Raw genomic sequence first — 12221 nt, 5'->3', positions numbered from 1 at the left:
ACCTTCAAGTTAAATCTGTATGCCCACCTTCCCCATACATTACAAAGTTCTGGATTTTGTGATGATCCCAAACTCGGCCTTCACTATAATCTGTTTCAAATCCTTACTGGAATTTGGTAGGGTTTAAATAATAAAATTGAATTACTGAAAAAAAAAAAAAAAAACCTTAGAGAGAAGGGATTAACTTTAGAAAGCCATAACTTGTGACCAGTTCTCCTAGCGGGCATCCATCACCACCTCCCAGGTCCCTGACCTATCCCCAAATCTTTATCTTGAAGAGAGGGAGACAGTGGTCCAGCAAACTAAGAGAAAGCCGAAGAAACAATGGGGTTAGACGAGGATGCAATCAAAGCAAGTGGCTGTGATGAAGCCCCGTCAGAGGCTGGGGAGGCACAGCTGAGTGCAGGGGGCACACCTGTTGCTGGGCCACGGGAGAGGGGTCAGGAGGGGCTGCCTCCTAGCCTTGTGGTCCTGCCTTACCCACAAACTAGAGCCCCCTTCTTGAAGGGCCAGGACCCACCCCATGGTGTCTCCTTCCCACCCAGGACCCTGCCTGTCCCATGCTGGGCAGGCTGTTCCAGCCACATCTGAAATCGACCCGGCGCCCACCAATCCAGCAGCTTCCACCTCCACACGGCACCCACTCTTGGGGGCACTCAGGGCAGAGCATCCAGCTGGCCTGGGGCACGGTGGGCCTGCTGTTGGCCCCACTGAAGGGCACTCCATCTGCCGGGTGAGGGCAAGTACCTGTCCATCCAAGGCTGAGACAGGGGTCCCACAGGCAGGTAGGGGAGTGGCCAGGGTCATCCCACGGCTTAAGCCCTGGCAGGAACGGGCCACACAAAAAGGACTACTGGAGGCAGACTGGGCAGGCCAAGGGGAATTACAGGGGCAGGGGGCTGGTTGTGCAGGAGCCAGGAGTGGGTCTTGGCTGCCGTACCAGCCACCAGTGGCAGGATAAAGATAATAACCTCAACAACAGTAGCTACTATGACTTATTAGCCTCTTATGGAAAGCTTTCTGCAAACCTCGCCAAGATCTCATAAAACCCCAAGAGCTCAGTGCCCTTACAATCCTCAGAACACAGAGGACACAGGCTCAGAGAGGTTCAGGGGTTTGCTCAAGGTACAGACGACCCTGCCCCATCATTCTGGAGCCCTGGCCCTTGACCCGCCCAACATCGTCCCTCCAGAAGCGACTCTCTGGGGGCCCATCAGCTCCCAGCCGGGCTTCCAGGGCCTGTGCAGGGATGCAGACCCCAGGCTGTGGGGTCTGGCCGGGGGTCATCGGTGCTCCCGGGACCACCTCCTCTGCAAGCGATCAGAGCAAGCTGGACAGAGGAGCCAGGTGGCCCGGGTCTTGCCCCAGGAGCCTGATGGCAATGAGGCAACCCCCCTGATGAGTGCACGACCACCGGTGGGAATCCTGGAGGGCTTCCCGCAGGGGGCCCTCTGCTGAGGAGAGAGGTGGGGGGCAGGGCAAGGCGAGGTCGGGGTTGGAGGTCACTTCCCGCAGAGCCCAAGGCCCATGGGAGGGGCGTGCCTGGCGCTCTGGAGCCTGAATCAAGGACCTTGGACTTGGGCTCTGCCAAGCTCCACTGCTCTCTTCTGCACCCGTTCTCTCAGGGCCCCATGGCTGCTGGCCTGGCTGCCCAGGCCGGAGCCGCCCAGTCCCCTGGCCAGCTCTCCAGCAGTGGCAGCAACTGACACAGAGCCAGGCACAAACGGCACCCTGGGACCGTTGGCAGAGGCTCAACCAGGTGCCACTCCTGCTCCATGGACCTCCCCAACGGGCTGACCTGCCCTGCCGCATCTCCCTGGAGAGCTGCTTAGCCACCGGGAGCCCCAGAAGCCCCACATCCCATGGGTGCTGAAGGGCTGACTCGGACTCATGCTCAGAAAGCCACGAGCAGAGGGGCGCTCTCTTAGCGGCCCTGGCCTCTGCACAGCTCAGCAGGCCGCAGCCCCCACAATTACAGAGGCCACGCTCGCTTGCTGGCTTTGGACGCCGCCCGACTCAGTTCCCAGCCTGGCCCCAACCCCCAGTGGCTGTGCGACCTGGCAGAACGACAAGACCTCCTCGAGCCCAGAGCCCAGCACAGGGAACACTCCACACACATCAGCACCTCGCTCCTTTAAAGAACCCGTTCCTCACTTAACACAGGAGCAGAGGAGAGGCTGGAGTGGCTGTGCCCATTTCACAGACAGGGAACAAGAGGCAGGAACAGGCAGCAGACAACTTCTCTACCAGCTGGAAGCTGGCTTCCCACCTGACACTGCTGGGGGCAGGGTCACTCCTAAATTCAGATGATGCCAGTGCCCACCAGGGGTCTCGGGTGAGTGATGTAGCCATTTCCCTTACGAAATGCTTCCTGCCTGCCCAGAGAGAGGAGGCGGGCTTGGGCACTGAGCAGCCATGCCCGAGAGGAAGGCAGACGTCAGAGAACAGCCAGGAAGCACCTCTCCTGGCGCTGTGTCAACTCTGCCCTCAGCTCAGGGCACAGGCGGGATATAAGGCAGGGAGTCAGGAGGACCCTGCATGCCGTTCTCTCTCTGGGCCCCAGTTAGTCGTACAGTCGTGTCTGACTCTGTGCGACCCCGTGGACTGTAGCCCACCAGGCTCCTCGGTCCATGGAATTCTTCAGGCAAGAACACTGGAGTGGGTTGCATGCCCTCCTCCAGGGGATCTTCCTGACCCAGGGATCAAACCCAGGTCTTCTGCATTGCAGGCAGATTCTTTACTGTCTGAGTCACGAAGGAAGCCCCAGACTGCATGTGCGTCAGATGATGGAGTGAGACCAGTTGATCCCTTTAGGGTCCCCCTGCTCTGACACTCAGGAGGGCCCTCCTGGCCCAATCTGGCCTGTCCCAACCCCTTTGCCCCCCTGCCCCCCTCCATCGCCTCCCACCCCATTCTGAAGCATCTGGTAATTGCTGTGGGCCAAAGTGCCTGCGTCAGCCCCATCCAGGAAAAGACTGCCCAAATGAACGGGTATGCTTAAAACCCAAACGTGTCTGTGAGCACCACGTGGGCGGTCATCATTCTGGGTTCCCAGAGCGGGGCTTGAGCAGGAGGCTGGCCTCACCACTCACCAGCACATGAAAGCAATTTTCGGAACATTTCATGGCTGCTCCGAAAATGAACTTGGTTTCCCACTGCCACCAGTTCACACATCACCAGTGGGCCCAGGAGAGGCCCAGAGTGACCCGATAGCCCGGCATGTGTACACAGAGGGAGAGGCCCCCACTCCCCCTGCAGAACCTCCGAGGGCTGCAGCTGCAGGCGGGAGGGTGGCAAAAGATGTGGAGCTGGCAGTGCGGACGGACGGGGCAGAGGTGGGTCACAGGTGTCTAGGGCAGGTGTCTGCAGCGGAGCCTGTCTGCGCTAGTCACACCCAGAACCCGGCCCTCCCACAAGCCCTCTCCTCTCACAGACGGGGCCACGGAGGCAGAGCCCAGGAGGGCTGCCCAGAGTGCTACCCCAGACCCTGCATCCAGACCTTTGCTGTGACTGTGGAAAACCACACCAAATCGAGCACGGACCTCCCAAACTAAGGCCGTCCAGGCTCCGATGTGGCCTTAAAGTCCCATTCCCTGTTCACTCGTGCCCTGGAGACTCTGGCCCTCGGGCAGGCTTAGATGGCCCACCTCATCTCTCCGGTCAGTGCCCAGCAGGGTCAGGGAAGGGGTCCTGATGCCCTGAGCCAGAGAGGACCCAGAGCCTTGCAGGAAGGCAGAGCAGGAGAAGGACTTGGCAGGCCTTTTCTGTCTTCTTTCTTTCTTCCTAAAGAGGACGCAATTATGCTAGGAACCAGAACAGACGGGGGTGGGGGGTTCACATTAGCACGGTCTGGAGCCCTAATTTTTTCATCTGTAACTCTGCATTAACCGCTTCTGGAGGCGGGCAGGAGCTGGGATCTTTAATTCCATAATAACAATGCTTTGCTCTTACACAGCATCTCTTCTCCAGTAATCTCCACGCACTCTACGGTGGTTAATTAAAAGGCCACTTGCCCTGCCAAGAAGCCCCAAACTGTCTGCCTCATTGTAAGGATGGGGTCCCTCAAATGGGAAGCAGTTTCACAGACAGGCCAGGTGGATAGGCAGCCGGGGACCACTGCCCCCTCCTGAAGAGGGAAAATCCCTAAAGGCCACAGACAAACAATGGCTGGAGGCCAGGGCTTTACAGCACAAGGCCCTCTTCCCGGCAGGAAGCGGGGAAGCAGCCCTCACCTCAGTGGCTGCCTCTGCAAGGCGGGCTGGGGGCTGCACCTGAGGCCTGGTGACCAAGGGCTGCCGGGACCACTGGCCACCCGCGCAGGCGGGGCTCGGATGCCTCCAGGTGACCGACCTGCGTGGAGCCCAGGGTGGGGTCGCCCAAGCCGCCTGCTGGGCTAGCAGCAGGGGGTGCCAGGTGAGAAGAGAAGCCCCACAGCTAGGGGGAAAAAAGAGGTGAGGCCCTGCACCCTTGGGGGCTTCAGCGGCAGAGATAAGCTTCCCGGAGAGTGCATCCTCGGGTTCTGAAGGGTGGGCGCAGATCCCCACCGCTAAGCCGGCCCGGGCGCGAGGGGTCTCCGAGAGGAACACCCGGGCCCCGGCCGGGGAGGCCCGTGAGCACCGCAGGGCGGCGGTCCCAGTCGGACCCCCGGTCGGGGGGACGCGGACCCCGCCCCCTCAGCCGGCCCGGCCTCCTGGAGTGTGTCCCGGGGAGCGGCCGGGCCCTGTCCCCGCCGGGCCTGGCCACCCTGGCAGGGGGGACTCCTGGAGGCCAGCGCGGACCCCGCCCGACCCGGGTCCCCAGAGAGAGGGCGCAGGGAAAGGCGGGGGCGCGGAGGCCGGCCTCGGGGAGCCTCCTCCGACTGCCCCCTGTGCCCTACGCGAGAGGGCCCGGGGGCCCCTAGCCCGGCGGCCCCAGGCGGCGCGAGGCCGCGGGCCCGGCGCGGGCAGGAGCGGGCCCGGCCGGCGGTCGGTACTCACCGGCACGGACATCTTGGCCGCCGCTCCCGGGGCCCGGGCGGGCAGCGGCGCCGGCAGGCGGGGCGCTCGGTCCGCCGCGCTCAGCGCCCCCAGCGCGGTCCCGGCACTCTCTGGGCTCCTGCGCGCTCCCGGCACGGGGTCCAGGCGCTCTCGGGGCTCCTGCGCGCTCCCGGCCGCCGGACGGTCCGGCAGCTCCAGCCCGCGCCGCGCATGCGCCGCCCGTGCGGCCCCTCCCCCTCGGGGCTCCCCCGCCCGTGGCCGCGTTAAAGGAGAGGACCCCGGACCCGGGGTTTTTCTGTCGGCCCAACGCGGCGAAGGGGTGGGTCTCCGCCCTTTACCCATCCGTCAGGGACCACCTCGAGGCGCACCATCTCTTGGCTGCCTGCCGGCTCTGGAAGCCTGAACGCCCACCCCACCCCCAACTCCACTTTGCCCAGCCCAGGGTGCTGGGCGCCTGCCCGGTTCTCTGGCCAGGCTCCCAGCCCCTGTGTCTGTGAACGACTGCAAGTCAGCCGATCAGGGCTCCTAGAAACCCTTCCCGCTCTCCTCGCTGAAGGCCTTGGGACCCCTCCTCACCCCTACTCTGTACACCCCCCAGGCAGCAAGGTCCGAGGTTCCTCGCTGGCGCTGCGCCCCCCTCACTGCCCTTCCCCAGGGATGCGGAGCGCCCGACCCCCCGGAAACAGCCTGGCTGATCCAGGTCACCGAACAGAGCTGGCCTGGCTTCTGGGGAGGATCCTGCCTCCTGCTTATTCCCGCTAAAGGGCAGGCCCTGCCCCGGAGCCCGGGCTTCAGACACCGAAGACAGACGTTCCAGGGCCTGAGCCTTCCTTTCTCTGGGTTAACCCCCCCAGTTTCTTCAGCTGTTGCACAGCTGCCCTGGTGCCCAAGTCTGGGCACATACCTGAGCATCTTAGCTGTCCCCTACCCCCTGCCAGGTAGGCCTTGCTGTCCCCACGGTCACTTCTAACAGACTGAGGCTCTGATCCCCCTCAGCTACCAGAAGGCAGCACCGGGGGTCTGACCACTCTGTTCTGCTTCCCACCACATACAAATTGCCCCCGCTCCCTGGGGCCCCTTCTCGGACTAGAGGCGGCAGGCAGGACCACAGCTAGCAGAGGGGGGTCTGGGGTGACAGCTGCCACCCCCTCAAAGGGCCTTCTGTGTGTGTCTGGCAGGAGGTCCTGCCCGCGCCCACCCGCCCGCATCCAGCTGGCCCGGGGCTCCTGAGCTGGAAGCCGCGGTTCAGCGCGGTGCCCTGCGCTGTCTCAGAGGTTCCCCCCACTCCACCCCGACACTGCCCCAGCCCCGCCTTCTTGCTGGAGCCTGGCCCCACCCCTTCTCTCTTTCCCAGTCTGTCTGAATTCTTATCGTCCACTGTTCCTGTGTCCTCTCCCGGCCTGGGTACCCGGAAATGGAAACCCAGCAGAGGGGTGCGGCTGGGCCACAATCTCCAAAACCACCCTTGCCTCCGACCGACCCCCTGGGACTACTTTCCAGGAAAGGCCATCACAGGCTCATCCCTTAGTGCCGGAAGAGAGAACGCGGGCCAGAGCCTCCCTCACTCCGAGGCAGGGACCCAGGGCCTCCCACTGATGGGAGCAGCCCAAGGGGCCCCATCAGTGCGCTGAACAGCCAGCAGGACCAGGCATCTGTGAGAAAACAGCGGCTGCTCCCCGCTCGCCCAGCAACCCCCCACTGCCAAACACCCCCTCACTACCCAGCCAGCAAATGATGCCCGGATGACTCCCTCGGTGCTGCAGAGAACAGGCTCTGGGCACCTCACAACTAGCAGTTTACACCGGGCTATCTGAGCAGGCACCAGCACCCTGGGAGTGTCCTCAAGGGTTACCAGGGACCCAGGGAGACAGGGGTTCCGGTTGCTCCTGGCACTCAGGTGGAAGGGAGTTTGGACACGGGCAGAGTGTCTTCTCAGATGGTTCAGGTGGTAAAGAATCCACCTGCCAATGCAGGAGACGCAGGTTTGATCCCTGGATGAAGGAGATTCCCTGGAGGAGGAAATGGTCACCCACTCCTGCATTCTTGCTGGGAAAAGACAGAGCAGACTGATAGGGTACAGCCCATGGAGTCACAAAGGAATTGGACACAACTTAGCAAATGAACGCACACTCAGACACAGATAAGTCTGGGCAGGGACAAGCTTCATACCCAGTTCTCCAGACACTCAAACCAAGTCTCGGTGCCCCAGGCTTTGCCAGAGGATCGCCAGCCTAGGAGAGTGTAGTGAGGCTTTGGAGGCACCAGCAGGCACTGTGTAATGATCCTACACTGGTCACCACTGATGAACCAGCGAGGATACATACATCCTTACTAACTGAAGTCCACACTCTATTCAGATTTCCTTCCTTCTCCCTTCTGTCCTTTTCCTGTTCCAGGATGCCACCAGGAATCCCACATCACATGTAGTCAGCACGTCTCCTTAGGCTCCTCCGGACTGTGACCGTTTTTCAGACTTTCCTTATTTTTGATGACCTTGACAGATATGAAGAGTACTGGTCACGGATTTTATACAATGTCCCTCAACTGGGATTTGTCTGATGTCTTTCTCACAGTTAGGTTGGAGCTACGAGTTTTTAGGAGGAAGGTAAAATGACATATGCTTCCAGGGTACTTGCATGGGAAATCTCATGAACAGAGGAGCCTGGCGGGTTACAGTCCATGGAATCACAAAAGAATCAGACACAAAAGAGTGTGTTTGTAAAGTGACATTCTCAATACATCATTTCAAGGACACATAATATTAACAGGGTTTCCTCTTGCCAATGTGATGTTGACCTTGAACTCCTGACTGAGACAGTGCTTGTCAGGTTACTCTGCTAAAAAGTGACTCTTTTTTTCTTTAGTTTTCAACAATGTACCCTTTGAAAAGAAGTGAGGAGTTATGTTCCACCTCTTTGATGATAGAGTATCTACATCAATTATTTGTGTTTCTTCTGTATGGGAAATTGTGCCCATTATTTATTTATTTATTTATTTATTCAATCATTTATATCAGTATGAATTTATGAATATTTATTTTACATTTTGGATTAGAATCCAATAATACTTTATTTTCTTCTTCAAATTGTTCCTGCTTTGGCTGGATTGAGTTCTTTCAGTGAATCAGATTTTTTGAGTGAATCTAGAAATCCAGATTGTTTTATAAAATCTCTAGGTTTTGAAACATTGACTGTGTAAGCCAATGCTTCTTCCTGCCAACTCTGGCAGCTCTAAGTCCTGGAGTAGGATTATCTGCTTTGAACCCTGGTCCTCTGCTTGTAGGCTTCCCAGGTGGCTCAGTGGTAACGAATTTGTCTGCAGTGCAGGAGATGCGGGTTGGATCCCTGGGTCGGGAAAATCTCCAACAGAAGGAAATGGCAACCCACTGCAGTATACTTGCATGGGAAATCCCACGAACAGAGGAGCCTGGCAGGCTACAGTCCATGGGGTCACAAAAGAATCAGACACAAAAGAGTTTGTTTGGGGGAGACCTAGAAAGACACTTCAGGGGTGGAGGTAGCTGGCAGAACCCTGTGCGCCCTGGGGTTGATAAGAAGGAGCATCACCCCAAGCATAATTTTCAACATGAGAGTTGAGCTCCGCTACTCTGTAGTAATACCATATCGATCTGGAGTATCCAGTGCCAGTTGTCCTGTCTTACTCATGCTAAGATTTGAATGACTACTTCTCTTCAGGAAGGCAAGTCAGATTGGAACCCAAAAGAGGTTCAGTTGAGTGGAGTGGATGGGGGGCCTCACTAGCCTGCCAGGCTAGACCTTGGGGTTTGGTCCTGGTACCACCTCATACTTACCATGTGACCTTAAGCAAGTCCAGTTTCCAACAAGGGTAATTTCATAGTCTGGTCAAGGATGGGCCCCCTGGGTAGGGCTCCTTCTTGTCTGTCCTCGTGCACAGAACCTTGGGTATGCTCTGCTGGAGGGCCACGGGTTAGGGGAAAGAGTGAGGTTCAGGTCATCAGGCTGCTGAGCCCAGAGGGAGATCCTCATCCCTGAGACAATGAAGTTTTAGGACCTGGTGGCAAGAGGAAGATGTATTAGTTTCTTATTGCTGCTGTAACAAATTACCCCAAACTTAGTGGCTAAAACAACATGAATTTATTACCCTCCAGTTCTTGAAGTCAGAAGTCTGAAATGGGTTGAGAAGGCTGCATTCCTTCTGGGGGGTCTAGGGAGAACCCCTTTGCTTGCCTTTTCCCTTGCTTGAGGCCACCTGCCTTCCTCGGCCTGTGGCCCCACGTCACTCAGACTCTGCTTCCATCATCACATCTCCTTCTCTCACTCTGGCCCTCCTGACCTCCTCTTATAAGAAGCTTGAGATTACACTGGGCCCACTCAGAGAATCCAGGAAACTCTCCCCATTTCAAGATTGTTAATTTAATCACAGCTGGCAGAGCACATTTTGTCTTATAAGGTAACTCAGTCATAGACTGGGGATTCAGATGTGTATGGGGTGGGGGAGACCCTGGTACCCTGAAGCTGCTCCCCCACTGGGTACTACAGCCTAAACTTCCACCGTGGCTACCCACTTGGCCAGCCCAGGAACCCTCTCACTCAGTTCAAGAGAGATCTCTGGCTGTTCGTGGGAACAGCTATAAGTCATGTATGGCTCCAGTGTACAGTCTGGCAAAAACTTCTAACAGGCAGGGAACTTTTGACCCAGAAATTCCATAAATCTATCCTAAAAAATGCATGCAAAAAAAATGCACTCACAAGTAGCCAGAGATTTACGTGCAAGGATGTAACTTGCAGCTTTCCTTATGGGAACGACTCACAAGTTCAAGAAGACACCAGTGAAACAATTCATGGAGCATTCCCAGGACAGAACTCAGTTCTGGGCACTGCCACAAATGACGTAGAATGGCATGGAGATGTGTTTATAATATACCGTAAACTAAGGAAAAAGAGGCTTCAAATAATAGGTACAGGTGGATCCTGTTTTCATAAAAATTCACATATTTATATTTATGTCGTATATTTGCACTGGGCAAAGTGTGGAAGGGTAGATAACCAAAATACAATTATGGATATCTTGGGGTAGGGATTGGATTTTTTTCACCAGCATGTCATATTTAGGGAGGGCCTATTCAGTGCTTGATACTCTACTGATTAATAAGTAGAGCTTTTCCTTTCTTTATGGATTAAAATTTCACAGGAGACTAGATTTTTTAGTTGCTTTTTGGAGGAGACGAGGGGGTTTTGGTGTAACTAAAATTATTTCCTCCATCTTCTGATGTTTCTTGAGTGACTATGCATTATTTGTACAATTTTTCTCACAGTAAACACTTTTTAAAACTGTGGTAAAACATACATGTTAAATTTACCATTTTACCTATTCTAAGTGTACAATTCAGCGGCAGGAAGTATTCAATCACAGTGCCCTCTAACCATTGCCACTATCCATTTCCAGAACTTTCCCCATCTTCCTGGGTAGAAACCCTGTGCCCGTTGAACAATAACCTCCCCTCCCTCTCCTAGCCCCTGGCAACCATCATCCCCTGTCTTTATGTATTTGCCTATTTTAGTACCTCAGATAAGTGCAATCATACAATATTAATCCTATTGTGTCTGGCTTATTGCAGTTTGCAAGATGTTAGTTGCCAAGGTCTAGGAAATACAGGTTCCCAGGCAGCCTCGTCACCTCCAAGCAGGCAGCAGACAGAGGGGAAGGGAGCTGCCAGAGGCGCCCTGCAGTGGGCAGCGGAGCTGGGCAGACCCGCGGGCCCCGACCCCTGCTCCTGGGGCCCTGCTGCTGGCCTCCTCTCTTCTAGGGTGTTCGTAAACACCCAGGGACCAGAGCCCTTCCAGGAGCAGGCCTGCGTTCTCAGTGACTGTGACAAGTGGAATTTCACTCTCCACTGGAAGCAACCCCCAGGGCACTGTGTTTCTGAATCCAGGGATGAAGCCTCCCAGCTGATGAGTACACATTCTCTAAATTATTAAAGAGTGGCTGCCACGCCGGGGTCACCAGTGCGAGTCCCCAGAGCAGCAGTTCTGTTCTCAGCAAGGCAGGCCTGCCAGGCCCCCACTCCCATTGCTGCTGTGCTGTCTGGAGGCCAAGGGTCGGCGTTGGGGAGCTGGGAGCGCCTCCCGCTCATCCCAGAGCGAGGCTCACTCTCATGGAAACGGAAGGAACTCACTGCAGGGAGGGAGGCCTGTACTGTGACAGAACCGGCCCCTTTGGCCTCCAAGGGCAGGGCGGGGTGGCCAGCTCTGGGCAGCAGGCTGGCCGTGAACTTCGGCGCGGCATGTACACTCTCTGAGCACGGTTCCACCCCGTCTGTCAAACTGGGCTCAGTAAAGCAGCCTGGCAGCCACAGCTCTGGGAGGCCTCCCTCCCAGAGTCCCGCAGTGCCACGGCGCCCTGATTCAGAAGTCCTGGACGGACCCGGCTGTCGGGATGGGCTAGAAGAGCCAGTGGGGCTCCTGGTTAAAGAACCACAGGCTGCCTTGCTGGGCACCCTGCTTTCTGCTTCTCAACTCCCCTGAGGTGGGCACTGCTGCCTGGAGGCCCAAAACCTTCCCTGTGCAGGGAAGAGCCCCGGGGAGAGGAAGCGCTTCAGAAGGCACACAGAGCTGCAGCTAGGACCTTGGTCTTCTGGGAGGAAACCCACGACAGAGCCTCCTGATCAGAGGTGTGAGGGTAAGACAGCTCCCTCTGGAGCAGCCGCAAGCTTGCTTTGTTCTTCTGTGGCCTCTGGTCGGTTTGTTGAACAATGAAGAGTAGGTAATAATGCAGGCTGCGGTTAAGGGTACAGCCACCCTGGGCCAGCCAGCAGCCTGGGGGTGGGGAACACTAAATGCCACGAGCTCAGCTCGGTAAGACAGGGCAGCTGCCCCAGGGACTTTGAACTTCCTGGGGGTGCTGTTCCTGCCTCCTGTCTCAAGCTCTCAAGAAGGAAGTGACTCTGTCTTAAATGATATCCTCGCAGATAGTCCCTTGACACATCTCCAAGGAAGGAGTCTTTCCAGCCCTGAGGCCTACGGTGACCCAAGCTCAGCCCATCCCGGGAGGCCCAGCTCTTGCTGTAGCTGCCAGCAGGGGCCAGCTCTGGCTCTCACACAGTGCTGGCTCCCCATTGTCTAAGGATGCAGAGTGGAGCCGACGCCCTAGGCCCAGTCTGTCTGTGTTGCTTCATAACTGTCAACCCCCACTGTACAGACGGCAAAAGTGAGACTGCATGAAGCAGCCCAAACTATAAGAGAGTGGAAGCCAGAACTGATGTTT

General features: G+C 56.9%; 1 protein-coding gene across 1 annotated transcript in view; it reads right to left on the bottom strand.

Annotated features, from left to right (window-relative positions):
* BCAR1 (BCAR1 scaffold protein, Cas family member) overlaps nt 1-5160 on the bottom strand; it is a 33516-nt gene extending 28356 nt beyond the window's left edge. The window contains exon 1 of the mRNA XM_040253518.1: nt 4977-5160. Within this exon, the coding sequence (XP_040109452.1) occupies nt 4977-4988 (12 nt within the window). The 5' untranslated portion in view covers nt 4989-5160. The remainder of the gene's footprint in view (nt 1-4976) is intronic.
* Between the last annotated feature and the right edge of the window lie 7061 nt (nt 5161-12221).

This window comes from Oryx dammah, unplaced genomic scaffold (genome assembly GCF_014754425.2).
Source record: "Oryx dammah isolate SB20612 unplaced genomic scaffold, SCBI_Odam_1.1 HiC_scaffold_13, whole genome shotgun sequence".
Taxonomy (NCBI): domain Eukaryota; kingdom Metazoa; phylum Chordata; class Mammalia; order Artiodactyla; family Bovidae; genus Oryx; species Oryx dammah.
Note: the sequence above shows the minus strand (reverse complement) of the source record. Positions and strands in the feature narration are given on the sequence as shown.